The sequence below is a fragment of the Aquarana catesbeiana genome, linkage group LG09 (genome assembly GCF_042186555.1).
Source record: "Aquarana catesbeiana isolate 2022-GZ linkage group LG09, ASM4218655v1, whole genome shotgun sequence".
NCBI classification, from domain to species: domain Eukaryota; kingdom Metazoa; phylum Chordata; class Amphibia; order Anura; family Ranidae; genus Aquarana; species Aquarana catesbeiana.
Window position 1 is genome coordinate 60,338,838 of NC_133332.1, and position 19,033 is coordinate 60,357,870.

At 42.0% G+C, this 19,033-nt stretch overlaps 1 protein-coding gene across 1 annotated transcript in view; it reads right to left on the minus strand.

Moving 5' to 3' along the window:
• Positions 1–19,033, minus strand: part of LOC141107708 (cytochrome P450 2G1-like) — a 150,199-nt gene that overhangs the window by 65,398 nt on the left and 65,768 nt on the right. Inside the window, exon 4 of the mRNA XM_073598627.1 lies at positions 15,178–15,338. Within this exon, the coding sequence (XP_073454728.1) occupies positions 15,178–15,338 (161 nt within the window). The remainder of the gene's footprint in view (positions 1–15,177; positions 15,339–19,033) is intronic.

Here is a 19,033-nt window from a genome sequence, read left to right on the forward strand (position 1 = left end):
ACAGAAAAAAAGTAAAAAATATTTTTTTTTCAAAATTTTTGGTCTTTTTTTTGTAGAAAATAAAAAACCCGGCAGTGATTAAATACCACCAAAAGAAAGCTCTACTTGTGTGAATAAAATGATAAAAAATTTGTTTGGGTACAGTGTAGCATGAGCGCGCAATTGTCATTCAAAGCGCAACAGCGCTGAAAGCTGAAAAATGGCTTGGGCAGGAAGGGGGTGTTAGTGCCTGGTAGGCAAGTGGTTAAACTGTAAGTGCAATACTTTTTTATCTAATAAAGTCACCTAGGATTTTACACTATGGAAGCTTTTATGTTTTTATGGGGACCAATGGGCAATACGTGCCTTTGAAGGATCACACTCTGGGAAGATGCTGGGATTATCGCTCCATCTCTTAAAGGCCCAGGCTGGGTATTAAGCCACAAGCGAGTGTGATCTCCTATCATAGGAGATCATTTGGAGTCGGTAAGCGGCAGTGTGTGTAGAGGTGTGTTTCTCAACCACGACTCTTGAGTACATCATGTGCCAGTTTCACATTTGAAAATCATTTCAACACAGTGGACTATTCAAAACATGATACAATGTGATAATTAACCAATCAATTTTCTCATTTATGCACAGAGTCACTTTACTTATAAAACATAGCATTATTAATGTTTAATGCTAGAGTTCACTTATATGGGAGCATAACGCAACTGACAATGTCTTTCCCAACCGAGAAACACTATATTGCCAAAAGTATTGGGACCCCTGCCTTTATACGACATGAACTTTAATGGCATCCCAGTCTTGCGTTGGCCCAGCCTTTGCAGCTATAACAGCTTCAACTCTTCTAGGAAGGCTGTCCACAAGGTTTCGGAGTGTATCTATGGGAATGTTTGACCATTCTTCCAAAAGCGCATTTGTAAGGTCAGGCGCTGATGTTGGACGAGAAGGCCTGGCTTGTAGTCTCTGCTCAAATTCATCTCAATGGTGATCTATCAGGTTGAGATCAGGACTCTGAAGGCCAGTCAAGTTCCTCCACGCCAAACTCGCTCATCCATGTCTTTATGGACCTTGCTTAGTGCACTAGTGTGCAGTCATGTTGGAACAGGAAGAGGCCATCCGCAAACTGTTCCCACAAAGTTGGGAGCATGAAGTTGTCCAAAATGTCTTGGTATGCTGACGCTTTAAAGCGTAACTTCACTTTTGTAGAGAAAAAAACATTCCCCTCTGGGTGATCGATGTACATTGCATGGATTTTAACAAACTTTGTTGCAGATTCCTACCTTTTGTTATTCTGAAGAAATCCCTGTGTGTCTGTCTGTATCCATGTGGGAAAGTGAGTCTAATGGGAGTGGTTTCATAATTATCAATCAGCTGTGCACCTGCAGGGCTCTAATGAAGAAAGCTGCTGGGCCTGCCTCCCTTTAGATGTGATTTCCTATTGAAAGTATCTCACCAAAAACTACATTTTTGTTGCAGGGGATACCTGAAATCTGACTTGTATCTTAGTGCAGACTTCTGGAAAAATTGATGAGCCAATCACACAAGCGGGAAGTTATGTTTCTGGGGGGCATTCTGTACACATTCTGTGTACAGAATACTTCCATGTAGCCATATTGCATTGAGGATTCAGAAAATTACAGAGCTGCAGATTGAAAGGGAAAGGTCATTTTTAATAACATTCAATTACAATATGACTTGTGTCACAGTTGTATACGCTATATTTTTCCCTTATTTTCTCCCTACAAAAGTGGAGTTACCCTTTAAGAATCCCCTTCACTGGAACTAAGGGGCCAAGCCCAACCCCTGAAAAACAACCCCACACCATAATCCCCCTCCACCAAATGATTTGGACCTGTGCACAAAGCAAGGTCCATAAAAACATGGATGAGAGAGTTTGGATAGGAGAAACTTGACTGGCCTCTAGTCGGGGCAGGGTCTGGTGATATCATTGCTCTCTCAGAGGAAGATTGCACCCATTTGGTGGTTGCCAGTACTACATCCAAGCGATCCTTAAGGGGGCTGCACCTGCACATAATTTTTGTGCTACGTATGCTATCTGAGTGCACTGAAAAATGTGAGTTGTAATTTCTTATGGTTTTTATTGAAATGGTTTTAAACGGTTCAGCACTATGTCAGTTTTCTTTATGAGTACTACCTATAAGGATTGTCACAGGAGGTAGAAGATTTACTTATCACTAAGGATCCAACCACCCACCAGTGGTTTCTTTAGCCCCTTAACCACTTCAACCAGGCACTTATACACCTTCCTGCCCAAGCCAATTTGCAGCTTTCTGCGCTGCCGCTGTTTAAATGACAATTGCGCGGTCATGCTACACTTTACCCAAACTCAATTTTTATAATTTTGTTCCCACAAATAGAACTTTCTTTTGGTGGTATTTGATCACCTCTGCGGTTTTTATTTTTTGCTAAACAAATAAAAAAAGACCGAAATTAAAAAAAAAAAAAAAAGTTTTGCTCTTGTTTCTGTTATAAAATGTTGTAAATAAGTAAGTTTTCTCCTTCACTGATGGGCACTGATAAGACAGGACTGACGGACACTGATAAGGCGGCACTGATGAGGTGGCACCAATAAGCGCACTGACGGGCACTGATAGGCACCGACGTTGGGCACTGATATGCGGCACTGATGGGCACTGTAGGCGGCACTGATGGGTGGCACTGATATGCAGCGCTGATGGGCATTGATAGGCGGCACTGATGGGCACTCGTGGGTGGCACTGGTGGGCACTGATGGGCAATGATAGGCGACACTGGGCACTGAAAGGCTGCAAAGATGGGTAGTTATGGGTGGCACTAATAGGCGGCACTGATGGGCACTGATAGGCGGCACTGCTGGGCACTGATGGACATTGATACGTGGCACTGATGGGCACTGATACGCTGCAATGTTATGCGGCACTGATAGGCATCCCTGGTTGCACTGGCAGTGGTAGGCATTGTGAGTGGGCATTGATTGGCAGCTGCCTGGGCATTGATTGGCAGCTGCCTTGGCACAGTTTTACATCTCCCTGGTCTAGGGGGGGCATACCTGGTGGTCCAGTGTGGACGGCCATCCTGGTGGTCCTGGGTGGCATGGTGGTGGTCCTGGGCATGATCCGAGGGGGGGGGCTGCACTGATAAACAATCAACACAGACCCCCGCTGTCAGGAGAGCCACTGATCGGCTCTCCTCTACTCGCGTCTGTCAGATGCCAGTGAGGAAATGCCGATCAATGGCTCTTCCTGTTTACATCGTTATCAGCCATGATTAGACATGGCTGATCACGTGGTAAAGAGCCTCCGTTGGAGGCTCTTTACCGAGATCGGTGTAGCGGTGTGTCAGATTGACACACCGCACCAATGATTGCCGCGATGCATGCTCCCACGGGCGTGCGGCTGCTGTTATCCTGCAGGATAACTGAACCACCGCCCGGCCGTGATTCTGCTATAGGCCGGGCGGGAAGTGGTTAAAGGGGGAAGGCGCATATTGTAACAAACAAATGGCCCCTGCCCCCACCTATAACTGGCCTTCACAGCAAGGAGCACATGGAAGGGCAAACGCATGAAAGACAAAAACAGAACATTCCATAGCTCAACTCACCAACCAGTCTTCCAACCGACCAATTTAACCTGTCCAACAATCAGCGTTAAAAACAGGGGTTTAGTTAGCACGCATTTTCAAACACATGCGTAAGCTGCAAGGCCTCTTCACGGTGCATATTGACCTGTGGAAGGTCAGTAATGGAGGTGAGTGCATAGTTTGGAAGGTGGCGGGCACTGGAAATTGCTGTGAACTTTTATGGGTCCCATGGACTAGCCTCTTCACTATATTGGACCTTTTGTGTTTCAAGCTTACTTTATATCACTGGAAACGCCTATCACTGATTATCACTGGTTTAGGCATCATAGTGGTGTTTTATTTAAAGTGCCTTTTATTGCTTATTATTTATATATTCCACACATTTTATTTGGTTCTAATGATGTATAGGACCTCACATGTAATGTGCTCTTAATGTGAAGTATTATACAGTATCAGCGTGTTTTACTATGCAGTACTAGTGGGGAGCGCTGTACCTCACATCTAATTTTTATAATAATAATAAACGTTATTTAAATAGCGCCTTTAAAGGTGGCTTCTCAAAGCTCTTTACAAGGAAAACACAAGAAATACACAGGATAACATAACATAAAGGAAAAAGGGACAATTAAATGAAAGCTTGTCTAAAGAAAAACAGTTTTAGATTTGATTGGAATGAGTTTAGAGAAGATGACTCTGACGTTCTTAGGAAGTGAATTCCAGAGCTGGAGCATAGCAGGAGAAGGCTCTGTTCCCCATTGAGAGTAGGTGAGTAGGGGGGACACACAGTATACCAGAATTTGGGGAGGTTATGGGGGGGAGTAAGTTGAAAAAAGTTCAGAGAGATAATGAGGTGCCAGACCATGAAGAGCCTTATAGGTGAGCAAGTGGATCTTAAAGTCTATGTAAAACTTGATGGGTAGACAGTGCAAGGACTCCAGGATAAGGGTAATATGATCACTTTTACCAGACCTAGTCAGGATTCTAGCTGCAGAATTTTGAACATATTGAAGTTGATTTATAGTGGATTTAGGTATACCAGCGAGTAGAGCATTGCAGTAGTCAAGTCAGGAGAACACAAATGTATGGATCAGCTTTTCAGCTACAGTGTATGATAGCATAGGACGCAGTCCAGCAATATTTCTCAAGTGGAAAAAAGACAACGCTTTGTACATGTGGATCAAAGGTTAAACTAGCATCAAATATTACCCCTAGATTTTTCAATTTAGACTGAACCTCAATTACAGTGCCATCTACAGATAAGCTATTAGGACTGGCTTACGTAATTGATGGGGAGTGCCAATAAGCATGCCTTCAGTCCTGTCACAATTTAATTGAAGGGAATTATGGGCCATCCAAGTTTTTACATCACAAATACAGTTAGATAGTAGGGGTGTTGAATTTAATGGCAGCATCAATGCATCGCGATTCGGCATCGATGTTGCGACCGCTAAAAATTTTTTTTGGGATGACCTCATCTATCTGCATGCCGTGCTATGCCCCGCCCCGCCAAATAGAGCTGAAAGCGCTGTGCCCTGTCCACACTGAGCTGTGGGCGTTAGCCGCGCCCCCTGCAACTAAGGTCATCCCCAGCCACGTCAGGAAACACAGTGTTCGCTGGAGCCTGTGTGAGGTGTGACGCGGCTAGTCAGGTGATAGCAGCTCCTGGAACCCGGAAGTCGAGCCGCAAGAGGTTTCCTCCGCTCTCCCTGGCCAACTGCAGCCAAGGCTACATGGTTGGCCCCCCTTGTTCCATCCCCTGGTGTTCTGTGCTGTGCAGCTGGGGGCTGGTGGACACCCCCCGCCCCTGACACTTAGATCCAGTGCTACTTTCCTGAGCACCCCCAGGTTCTGCCACTCCACTGGCATTGTCTTTCCCCCAATGGAGGCAGGTAGTCTCCTCTCTGGCTCCTGTGTGCTCCTGTAGCAATCGTTAGTTACTGTATGCACAAGTAAGTTACTTTAAAATAAATAAACTTGATGGTGGACCTAACAAGCGACAAGGCCATTTCATTAATTATGGTTTATGTATTGCCGCGTACACAGGATCGGACTTTACGGCAGACTTTGCTCGGAGGACTTTTTGCCGCACTTTGTCGATACCTTGCGCCGGACTTAAAAAGGAATGGACTTGGACACACACGATCACTGCAAAACCGCTGGTTTGGAACGCGGTGACGTACAGCATGTACGACGGGACTATAAAAAGGAAGTTCAAGCCCCACTACAGCACCCTTTGGGCTCCTTCTGCTAATCTCGTGTTTATCTCGTGTTAGTAAAAGTTTGGTTAGAGACGATTCGCGCTTTTCACACTTCAGCTTATTTCGATCGTTTTCTGCGGTTCAGTTTGTGCTTGTGAGGTTTGTATCTGCTTTTCAGTGCATGTTGGTCAGTTCGTAACCTGCCTTGCAGGCTGTTCTGGTCTGCTCATTCCTGATTTTCAGGTCGTTCTTCATAGGCCTTGCTGTTCTTCAGTGCTTTTGTTATAAGTTTGTTTGTTTGACCAGCCGACCGTTTTGAAGCCATGTCGCGTGGACTTACTCGTTCTCAAGTTCATGCTGCATGGGGACCCGGTGTTGGGGTTTATACTTTGACCCGAGTCCAGTCCATGAACAGGGCGAGGAGGAGTTCATGGATGAAGAATTGGTTGCGCCAGCGTGACCAATTCTCGCATATGCCTTTGCTCCGTGAGCTCCGTGAGAATAATCCTGAGGATTTCAGAAATTATCTCCGGATGACGGACCCCGTTTTTGAGCGTCTGCTGGCTATGCTGACCCCCTATATCAGCAGGCAGGATACCTGCATGAGGCAAGCCCTCAGTGCAGAGCAGAGGCTAGTTGCCACGTTACAATACTTGGCGACTGGGAGAAGTCTTCAGGACTTGAAGTTCTCGACAGGCATCTCCCCCCAGGCTCTGGGGATAATAATCCCAGAGACTTGTTCTGCCATCATTCAGATCCTGCAGAAGGACTATATGAAGGTAAGTTTTATCCTTTGTAAATAAGATTTAAATCTGTGCTGAGTGATAAGTGCAAAGCACCCCACGTGACGAATTAAATCGTGGCGCTATTTCTAAAAGATCTTTTCCACCTCCTATGGTGAAATATTAAATCTAATGAACACCCCTTTACTGGTGCATATCTACATATAGTGCAAATAAACATATAAATAAAAGTGTATAAATGTGTACAATAGATATATAGTGTAAATATTCTATTGATAAATCCACATCATAATAAATAAAAAAAATAAAAAAATAATGAACACCAGAAAAGCTAATACATAACGTGACTCGGTGCCAATATTACTCAGATGCCAGTATACTTCAATCCCCATGCAATGATTACCCACAGACACCTCAGATTTGCTGCGTCTGTTAGAACAAGTAAAGTTTAACCCTGCTATAACATCTTACTTGGTAACAGCAGACGTAGCTTCTCTTTACACAAGTATACAACATGAGGATGCGTCACTAGCCCTGAATTGGGCACTAAGTAAAAGGGATGACATCCCATTTATACAGAAGAGATTTGTGGGACATGCACTAGATTTCTGTATGTCCCACAATTACTTCTGGTTTGATGGACAGTTCTACTCCCAGCAGGTTGGCGTGGCAATGGGGGCTAAATATGCCCCCAGCCTCGCCAACCTGTTTATGTCTGAATGGGAGGATAGACGAGTGTTCAATATCAGTAGACCTCAATTGATCTTCTATCGAAGATTCATTGATGATATCCTGTTGATATGGGAGGGATCCAAGGACACTTTGGAAGTCTTCCTTGAACAGTTGAATAGGAATACAAACAATATTAGGTTGGAATACCTTATTAGTGACGAATCAATTAATTTCTTAGATATCACTATTGAAAAAATGAATAACTCATTAAAAACGAAGGTGTACTTTAAACCGACGGACCGCAATAGCTACCTATCCGTAGCTAGCGGCCATCATCCATCATGGATAAAAAATATTCCGAAGGGCCAGCTATTGCAGATCCGTCGTAACTGTACCCAGATGGAGGATTACTTGATCCAATCGAACACGTTGAAGGAGAAATTTATCCAGAAGGGGTATAAAAATGAAGATCTCACTAAAATTGTACAAGAAGTAGCTAATATCCCCAGGGAACATTGCCTGAAGAAAAAAGAAGCACAAAGAGGGGATTCCCAACATCAATTAAGCTTTATCTCTGGTTTCCACTACCAGTATAGAGAGATTGAGAACATTTATAGAAAATATTGGTATATTCTTTGTAAAGATAAGCACTTGGGAGGAATATTACCAACATGTCCAAAGTTCATTTATAGGAAGGCCCCAAGTATAGGTGATCAGATAGTGAAGAAGATTCTTGATCCACCAAAACCGAGAGCTTTATCCTTTAATTTCAAAGGTTTTTTTCTGTTGTAGGAAATGCATTTGTTGTAAAACAGTGAAGGTCAGTAACAGAGGTATTACGAGTGTCACTAACAGAGAAGGGGAAAGGTTTGAGATTAAAGAATTTAGTACATGTACCACTACACATGTGGTATACCTTATGTGGTGTCCCTGTGGCTTGTACTACGTTGGGAGGACCAAAAGGCAGTTGAAGATCCGCATTAGTGAACACCTCACCAACATAAAAAACGGATATAAGTATCACAGCGTATCTATGCACTTTAAGGTCAAACACCAACAAGACCCTTCGCTGTTGCAATTTTGTGGCATCGATGTGGTCTATCCATCCTGGAGGGGTTCCAACAGGGTAAGAGACCTGTCACGGAGAGAAACGGAATGGATATTCCTTTTTAAGAGTTTAACTCCGAGAGGCCTCAATATTGAATTGGACCTAAACTGCTTTTTAAATGATTTTTAGACAGATTCTGTAGGTAGGTTGGCTACACGGTTCCCTATTTTACATATGCACTCACGCTGCTATGAGTGGAAGGTCATTATTTTAAGAGTTTAATAGATTTTATTATGCCTTAGATGGTTTATGACTAATCAATAAGGTATGAGAATATAGTGAGTAACTGGTGATTATAGTTGCAGATTAGTCGGCAGTTATTTTTATAATAATTTTTTTCAGGATTGAATATTTTCCATCCTTTACTAAGGGTTTAGGTTTGATGATTTTAATGGAATTTTATATTTCAGCCATTTCCATATTTCCATGTATACATATTATAATTAGTCCGTAATTTACTAGATTTCCTGATTTTAGCCATGTTTAGATGTTTTTTTTCTATATATTTTATTGTGTGGATATTTAGCCCATTTATACTGATAAGTTGGGTTAATAAGTATTGAGGTGTCAAGTTTAATATATGATTTTATATACATAAACTGCTTTAATGTGTGAAAAGCACAGTGTGGGTTTTACAACTGACATGTCAGGGTGAAACAGCGCTGTTTAATGACCCACCATTCCGGGATTTCGCTATGTAAGTAGTGATGGATAGAAGTGGAGGGATCAATCTAACAGCGCTAGGAGATGCAGCAGCAACACATGTTCTGTTGTTGTGATCAGCGGGGGTTTGCGTTCACGGGGACACTCGCATGCGCACTGAGGCGTCCTCATTCGATTGGAGATAGGAGGAAATATAAGGAGTGATGGATGTCTAGAGCGGCCTATCCCATGATTAAGGTACAGGCGTATCGAAACATGTCGGGGGCGTGGCCGAATGAAGGATAACACCACGTACAAGTGACAGGAAGAAGCTAGCTGCACGGTTCGCCGAGCGGGGGAGACGGTTATACCCATCTAGGAAGCAAGCGGGGAGAGGGTGAGAGATACTTCTTGAACGCTGGCTGTTAGAGGGTCCGCCGTGACCGCATACCCCCTAGGAGGTTGATCTTAGCTGCTGGTTAATATTACATCGGACAGATTGCTGTGGAGTTTGCTGTGCTATTTTATTTTACACACAATGTGAGTGGAACTGTTGAAGTGTAATTTGTAGTGTGAATCATTAAAGTGTTTTACGGTATTACACTATTGGGAGTTTTTTTTTAATTCTATATAGAACGATCCTCCGGATGGATATGATTTAACCCTTGCCAGTAGCAGCAGTCATCTATGCCTTTTAGCCTCATACGAAAGTGGAGGCATGAGGAGCTGGTGAGTGGCTGTCCATAGGGAGAGTGGTCACTGAACACAGAGGTGTGGTAGAAGATTGCATTAGAAGAATTTACACTCCTGAAATAGAGGGACTTGATGTTGCACAATATAAGCTGTTTTTGATCACAATCATGGACACTTTTTGTTGCACATATGTGTGTCATTTAGAGACTGTACTATTTTATCAATTCATTTTTTATTGTATGTACAGAGGTGTGTTGTGACACTTATAGATTGCCATCAACTGAGTTTGTGTCCACAATCTGTGGGTAAGCATTGCATGGGGATTGAAGTATACTGGCATCTGAGTAATATTGGCACTGAGTCACGTTATGTATTAGCTTTTCTGGTGTTCATTATTTTTTTATTTTTTTTATTTATTATGATGTGGATTTATCAATAGAATATTTACACTATATATCTATTGTACACATTTATACACTTTTATTTATATGTTTATTTGCACTATATGTAGATATGCACCAGTAAAGGGGTGTTCGTTAGATTTAATATTTCACCATAGGAGGTGGAAAAGATCTTTTAGAAATAGCGCCACGATTTAATTCGTCACGTGGGGTGCTTTGCACTTATCACTCAGCACAGATTTAAATCTTATTTACACTGTCTTATATACATTAAGTGGCAGCTATAGGTAGGTGGTATTAACCGGGTGTATATTATCATCAAGGTTAATTATCCAAAGTGCAGTGGGGGTTGACCTAGTATAGGGTGGATTTTTTACCTAGGAAAAACCGTACATTCATAAGTTTTATCCTTTAACATTACATGATATGTATTAAATGTTTTCTAATGTATAGTCTAAATGTCCTCGTTACCTAATTACCATGCTTTGAATATGCTGTGAATGTCCCCTTTATCTTCATGCATGCCTGTTTTTGGACATTAATCATTTATTGCCCTACATGCATATTTACATTCAATAACCTCCCCACCATGCAATCCTGGGTCCATTTATAGCTCTAGCCTATAGTCCCTTGAACAATGTATATTGTCAGCTCCATTGTACTGTTTGACCCTCCCCCACCCCTCAAATTTTTAAAAATGTCAGGTGTGTTTTTCTCCCTAATTAGACCCCCTCCCCCACCCCTCAAATGTTTTAAAATGTCAGGTGTGTTTCTTAACCTAATTAGAACCCCTCCCCCACATTAAAATTGATCAATGGGCCATCAGAGGGGGTGATTAATCTTATTAGTGGGCCTTATGTTTTTTCTAATTTACATAACAAACACACATATTAATAATGTTTGACTGCTGTTGTTCACTAATGTTTTTGTGTAATCTGATATCCAAGTTATGTTTTAAATTCCTTATATTAATTTTATTTTTTTTTTCAATCCACAGTTTCCTTCCAGTACACAGGAATGGCAGACTGTGGCCTCCCAGTTCGCTGACCGTTGGACTTTCCCAACTGTGTCGGGGCGATTGACGGGAAGCATGTCCGCATTGTGCCACCACCGCATTCGGGGTTTTATTTCTACAACTATAAGGGGTTCCATAGTGTAGTTTTGATGGCGGTGGTCTCGGCACATTTGGACTTTCTGTTTGTGGATGTGGGGAAGAACGGCCGGATGTCTGATGGAGGAGTGTTTGCACAGACCAAGCTGTGCCCGCGTCTCACGACTGGTGGCCTGGGATTGCCACCTGATGACCCGAATGTGGATGGACTCCCCTCAGTTTTTATCGCTGATGAAGCGTTTGCTCTCGTGATGAGGCCGTTCCCCCAAAGAACACTCATCCCTGAGAGGAGGGTATTTAATTACTGGCTGGCCAGAGCAAGAAGAGTTGTGGAGAATGTCTTTGGGATTCTGGCCAGCCGGTTCCGTTTGTTCCTTTCAGCCATAAATCTGGCGGACTATAAAATAAATCACGTCATACTTGCTTGCTGCATACTACATAACTTTTTATATAACAAAAAATTACAACTATGTACCTTTTTTTGACACAGGATGACCTCAGCCAGGAGGAGGCCTTGACCAGTGGGAGAGAGGAGGAGGCCTTGCCCAGTGGGAGAGAGGAGGAGGCTGTGGCTGGGCCAAGTAGAAGCCACACGGAGTGTCAAGTGCCTCCCTTCCGCATTCTCACCAAAAGGCCCAGGAGAATGACCCAAACTGAGGAGGAATCCCTAGCCCTCATACGTGAAGCAAGCCAAATCCTGAGTACACCACCCAATGCAGAGGAGGCGTATGGGACATATATGGCCACCAGATTGCTGGAATTGGAAAAGGGGTAACGCATACTCTGTGAGGGTTTGATTTTTCAGGCCTATCAGAAGGGCTTGAGAGGGGAGCTTACTGCTACCACGTATCTGGCCGATGAAGCCACTCCTCCTCCTGCCCCAAGTACACCACCAGAGGCCCAACCTCCGAGGAAGGCTGCAGCAAAGCGTGGAAGGAAGGCTGAAGAGAAGCATGCAGGGAAGGCTCCACGGAAGAGTCGAAAGTGATTTCCTGGCTTCTGTCTGGTCTGACTGTGCTCCCTGTGCTCCCTAGTCACAAGATATCAATTTTCTTGTCCTAAAACTTGATGTATGTCCTGGGGCATGAAAGGCTTCACAGATTCTAAAAGTGTCTCCAGTGTTGCCTTCCTAATTTTTTTTTAACAAAAATAAATGGATTTTTTGGTTACCTTACATTATTGACTATGTGTTTTGATTCCAAAACGACATTTTGTTTGGGAGTAGGCAGGTACAGGTCAAAAAGACTATGGGGTTGATTTAATAAAAGCAAATAGACTGTGCACTTTGCAGAGGGCAGTTGCCCTCTGCGAGTGCAATTGCTCCAGAGCTTAGGAAATGAGGTAAGGCTTGACTTTGCAAAGAGTACCCAATCCTGTGCAAGGAAAATTCAAAAAACAGCATTTTTGCTTGCACATGATTGGATGATGGAAGTCAGCAGAGCTTCTGCTCATTTACTAAGCTCTGGAGCAACTGCTCTTGCAGAGGGCAACTGCCCTCTGCAAAGTGCACAGTCTATTTGCTTTTATTAAATCAACTCCATAGTCTTTTGACCTGTACCTGCCTACTCCCAAACAAAAAAGTATTTTTCTCTTTAGTAAATCAACCCCTATGTGTGTTTTTGCCAAAAGGCTAAATCATTTCTAAAATCAAGTGAAAAGTACTAGTGAAAAGTGCACTTTAGAAATTGCACAGCAAGTGCACTTGTTGGAAGTGCAGTCGCTGTAAATCTGAGGGGAAGAGCTGAAATAAGGGTAAGCTCTGCTGATTTTATCATACAATCATGTGCAAGAAAATTTTTTTTTCTTTTGGGGGGGTTCCTTGCATGTGCCCCCCGGATCCACAGCAAAGGCACTTCAAAATGCTCTTTCTGTGCAATTCCAAGTAGAATTTGCACTTGTAGTGAAAAATGAATTTGTCTTTGGAAAATAAACCCTCCTATGTCTAATTAACAAGGGACACCAACCTCATTAAGGTTCATTAAAACAACACAAAATATTAAGCTTATTGTGGTAACTTGAAAATACAAAAATAAAATAAAACAAAAAAAATGTTTGTATAATTTAGCACACATTGTAAAATAGATAAGTGTTGAAATCAATAAAAAAAAAAGATGAGTCCAAAATCTAATTTAATACTTTATTTATGGAAATCTGGCTTTTTAAAAATATCATATTAGTCATGGCATGAGGATAAATCATGAAGAAAGTAGTTTGTAAGAACTCTGTGTGACAATAAAGCAGAAAAACAACTTCATTCCTCTCGCATTAGAAATAAAAAAAAATCGCTGTATTAAAAGATCACAGAAGAGGAATGTGCTAGCTTCAATACGAAGGCTAGTTTTACCAGACCAAGCGCTTCTGTCTTGTAATTGCTTCAGAGCATGCGTCAGTTTGAGTTCGTCGGACTAGCACACAGACGACCGGTTTGTCCGCTAGCAAGAAGAGTCCGTCGGATAGATTTAAAACATTTTTCAAATCTAAGTCTGTCCAACTTTTGAGCAAACAAAGTCCGCTGGAGCCCACACACGATCGAATTGTCCGACGAAATCCAGTACGCCGGACCAAGTCTGCCGTAAAGTCCGCTCGTGTGTACGCGGCATATGTCTTAGTGACTGATTCACATCACAACTTCATTAATACCTTTTTTTTGTATGATTTATGATTTTGCTCATCACTGACCCCACACATGCAGCATTGCACGTGTGGGATCTGTGATGAGCGAAACCATAAATCATACAAAAAAAAAGAGGTATCAATGAAGTTGTGATGTGAATCAATCACTAAGACAATAAGACATACATAAACCATAATTAATGAAATGGCATACATTATCGTTTGGGGGGATGTTATGGGGACAGTCTCGCAGTCTCTGGCCCTCTCCTGTATCATGTCCGCAGTCTCTGACCCTCTCTTGTATCATGTCCGCAGTTTCTGACCCTCTCTTGTATCATGTCCGCAGTCTCTGACCCTCTCCTGTATCATGTCAGCAGTCTCTGACCATCTCCTGTATCATGTCTGCAGTCTCTGACCATCTCCTGTATCATGTCTGCAGTCTCTGACCATCTCCTGTATCATGTCTGCAGTCTCTGACCATCTCCTGTGCCATGTCTGCAGTCTCTGACCTTCTCCTGTATCATGTCTACAGTCTCTGACCCTCTCCTGTATCATGTCTACAGTCTCTGACCCTCTCTTGTAGTATTTTGGGGGCAGTCTGTAGCTCCTCTTTAAGTTGTCTGCTGTAATTTACACTTTGCTACATGCAAGGAGTGTTGTCTTTTTTTTTTTTTCAAGAACAGATAAAATAAAAAAATTGAGTTCTGACTGCTTTAATTTTTTGGATGAAAACCGAGCTCAGTAATCGTGATGCATTGTGATGCATCGCAGAATCAAATCGAATCGAATCGTGGACAGGATAATCGTAATATAATTGAATCGTGAGGTCAGTGAAGATGCGCACACCCATATTAGATAGGAGAGAAGCAGCCAAAGTAGAATATGGTTTAGTGTGGGTGTATATCTGAGTGTCATCAGCATAGATGTGATAATTGAGCCTGTGTGATCTAAGCAGTTGGCCAAGTGGAAACATGTAAATGCTAAAAAGTAAGGGACTCAAGATTGAGCTCTGAGGAATTCCGTACTTGACTGGACCAACTTCAGACTGGAATAAACCAAGAGAAACAAAGTGACAGCGATTAGTGAGATGTGACATTACATTTCAGAGCCAATTCTGAGACTCCAAATATGGTTTCAAGGTGAGAGAGTAAAAGATTGTGGTCTACAGTATCAAAGGCAGAACTAAGACTCAGTAGAATAAGAATAGTTAGTGACCCAGAATCAGAAGCTAACAGAAGGTCGTATTTTATCATTGCTTACAATCAATTAGAACACTAGCAGGTATTCAGCAGCAGACACATATATTCACTTTAGGTTTTCTCTTTATCTTATATCTTTTTATGGTTCAATTTATAAAAAAAAAATTACACAATCCATTTGTGTGCACATAGTAGGGGATCAGGCACTTCTTCAATAGATATAGATTTACCCGTCCTAATCGGGAGCTCATCAAGATCCCAACTTCTTGAATATATGTCAGAAGGACCATGAACCTTTTGTCTTCGTAGTTGAATCTCTCACCGAATACAATGGAGCAGATGACATTCGAGACAGCCAGTTTTAGCAGATGAGTCGGGTTTATTGGTTTATCTGTTATTACATAAACAGAACCAATCAGCATTTTCATCCCAGACATCAGTATCCAAAATTTAACAAACCATTTCAAATGCATTAGGACCTTGAGTAGGGATGAGCTTCGAGTTCGAGTCGAACATCGCATATTTGACCGCTCGTAGAAATTTTGAAAGTTATGGGCCGTTCCCGCCAAATTCAAGTGTCGCATCACGGCGCATAATTCACTGCGGCATCGCAGTGCATTGTTGGCTGATGATTGGCCAAGCATGCACTATGACCCGCATGCTTGGCCAATCAAAGCGCCGTCTGTACAGAGAGCCATAATTGGGCAAAGCCAGGGTGGCTTTGGCCAATTATGGCTCACGGGGTTTAGTACACGCCCCACATTATATAAGGCCGCCTGCGTGGCGGCCTTGTGCAGTGTGTTGCGGCGGTGGCGGAGAGATAGACAGAGAGACAGTGTAATTTGATTTAAGTTAGATAGAGTAGGCAGGCGAGTCAGTTAGCTGCACTTACAGTGTATTGTGTATATATATGCATCCTAGCATCCTAGGTGTTGTATATGTATATATATATATATATATATATATATATATATATACACATACACATACACTGTATTCAGTTTAGCTAGATCCGTTCCTGTTATTCTATTCCTAATGACAGGCAGGCAGGTGTTTTTACAGTATTTACAGCTACCTGAAAAGAATTGCTGGTGTTCTTCTGATCCTATTAGTTCTATTAGCTACAGTATTTACAGTTAGTGTAGTGCGTCCCCTGCACAGTGTGCACCTAAAGCTACCTGAAGAAAATTGGTGGTGTTCTTCTGATCCTATTAGTATCGCAAGCAGCTGCAGTATTTACAGTTAGTGTAGTGCATCCTCTGCACAGTGTGCACCTAAAGCTACCTGATGAAAATTGTTGGTGTTCTTCTGATTCTATTAGTACCGTAGGCAGCTGCAGTATTTACAGTTAGCGTAGTGTGTCCTCTGCACAGTGTGCACCTAAAGCTATCTGAAGAAAATTGGTGGTGTTCTTCTGATCCTATTAGTACCACTGGCAGCTGCAGTATTTACAGTTAGTGTAGTGCGCCCTCTGCACAGTGTGCACCTAAAGCTACCTGAATAAAATTGGTGGTGTTCTTCTGATCCTATTAGTACCGCAGGCAGCTGCAGTATTTACAGTTAGTGTAGTGCATCCTCTGCACAGTGTGCACCTAAAGCTACCTGAAGAAAATTGGTGGTGTTCTTCTGATCCTATTAGTACCGCAGGCAGCTGCAGTATTTACAGTTAGTGTAGTGCATCCTCTGCACAGTGTGCACCTAAAGCTACCTGAAGAAAATTGGTGGTGTTCTTCTGATCCTATTAATACCACAGGCAGGCAGTTGCAGTATTTACAGTTAGTGTACTGCGTCCTCTGCACAGTGTGCACCTAAAGCTACCTGAAGACAATTGCTGTTGTTCTGATCCTATTTATACCACAGGCAGGCAGCTACAGTATTTACAGTTAGTGTACTGTGTCCTCTGCACAGTGTGCACCTAAAGCTACCTGAAGACAATTGCTGTTGTTCTGATCCTATTAATACCACAGGCAGGCAGCTGCAGTATTTACAGTTAGTGTACTGTGTCCTCTGCACAGTGTGCACCTAAAGCTACCTGAAGAAAATTGGTGGTGTTCTTCTGATCCTATTAGTACCACAGGCAGGCAGCTGCAGTATTTATAGTTAGTGTACTGCGTCCTCTGCACAGTGTGCACCTAAAGCTACCTGAAGACAATTTCTGTTGTTCTGATCCTATTAATACCACAGGCAGGCAGCTACAGTATTTACAGTTAGTGTACTGTGTCCTCTGCACTTTGTGCACCTAAAGCTACCTGAAGAAAATTGGTGGTGTTCTCCTGATCCTATTAGTACCACAGGCAGGCAGCTGCAGTATTTACAGTTAGTGTACTGCGTCCTCTGCACAGTGTGCACCTAAAGCTAATTGAAGACAATTGCTGTTGTTCTGATCCTATTAATACCACAGGCAGGCAGCTACAGCATTTACAGTTAGTGTACTGTGTCCTCTGCACAGTGTGCACCTAAAGCTACCTGAAGAAAATTGGTGATGTTCTTCTGATCCTATTAGTACCACAGGCAGGCAGCTGCAGTATGTACAGTTAGTGTACTGCATCCTCTGCACAGTGTGCACCTAAAGCTACCTGAAGACAATTGCTGTTGTTCTGATCCCATTAATATCACAGGCAGGCAGCTGCAGTATTTACAGTTAGTGTACTGTGTCCTCTGCACAGTGTGCACCTAAAGCTACCTGAAGAACACTGCTGGTGTTCTCATACTAATAATACTACAGGCAGGCAGTTGATACTGCTAGCTACAGTATCAGTATATATATATATACATCCCAGCTTTGTGCAGCTACATCTCACTGCAGACCATTAGTATGTCTGGAAGGCTTAAAGTAGAGGCAGACAGTCACAAGCCAATAAAAGAGGGCAAGTAGGCTCTGTGTCTAGAGGCTAAAAACATAAAGGGGGGGGAAGAGTTAAAAAGGTAACCCTAAGAAACAATCAAGGGAGATCAGCCACGGTATATGAATTAATTAATAGAAGCTTTATTGGTGAAGTACAAAGTTATTGACAGTGTTCCAATTCAGGCGGAACAACCCTACCCTGGTTAGATATTGTTCATGTAATTTGCAAAAAATTCATGAATCACTAATAAAATCACATTGTAATAAGACAATATTGTCACAAATTAAAAAGCGCTAATAAATGAGCCCTACTATATCAAGACTAATACCAAAGACCAGGAGGAAAAATGGACTTGAAAAGAAAATAAGTTTCCCAAGGGTGACACCAAAGGTAATTGAAGCAAAGGTGTCTCCAGCTTTCCTTGTCAAAAGAAGTTTATTGAGTATACAATATTATAAAGATACATAAAGTAAGTTTACAAGGATCTATAAAGTAAGCTCATTGTTTTACAGTGGGGTTTATATAGGTAACTATCATGAAATTTCAAATATTAAACATTGGGTTCACGTAAACCTAAATTAAAGATATATATCATTTCCTTAGTTACTTTTGTAGGTATTTAAATGATTTATACCTACTATACATATTGTTTACAGGTAGAGTGTATATAGGTCAAATAAATTCTGATAATGAGCTTTAATCGTAAGGTGGAGAAAAGGAAAGAGAAAGAAGAAAAAGGGTAGAAAGGCAGAGGTATGGTCCACAAGGTTGTCCCGCTCGTCAGTTTATTATTCTTTTTAGTTCTCTTTGAAGCCTTAGAATGGGTGTCTCTGTAAGTCATTTAATCTGTTACCATGGCAACAGGACAGAGTCATTGAAATTTGACAGGAACTGTTGTTTTATCCAAGGATGCCAAAGTTTTTCAAATTTTGGAATTTGATTTTGATCGATGGCTACCATCTTAGCATGGGACATTGTATTATTCATTCTGTGAATTGTTTCTGCTAGTACCAATGTAGGAGATTTCCATGCCTTGGCCACTGTTTGTTTTGCAGCCGTTATTAGTTGGATCATAAGTTTGAATTGAGAGAGTGTTAACCATTCCGGTTTTAGATTAAGTAAAGTTAAATATGGATCTGGTTGTATTATTTTTTTAAATATTTTAGATGCAATCACGAAGACTTCCTTCCAGAAGGTTTGGATTACTGGGCACGTCCACCATATGTGTAAATGTGTGCCT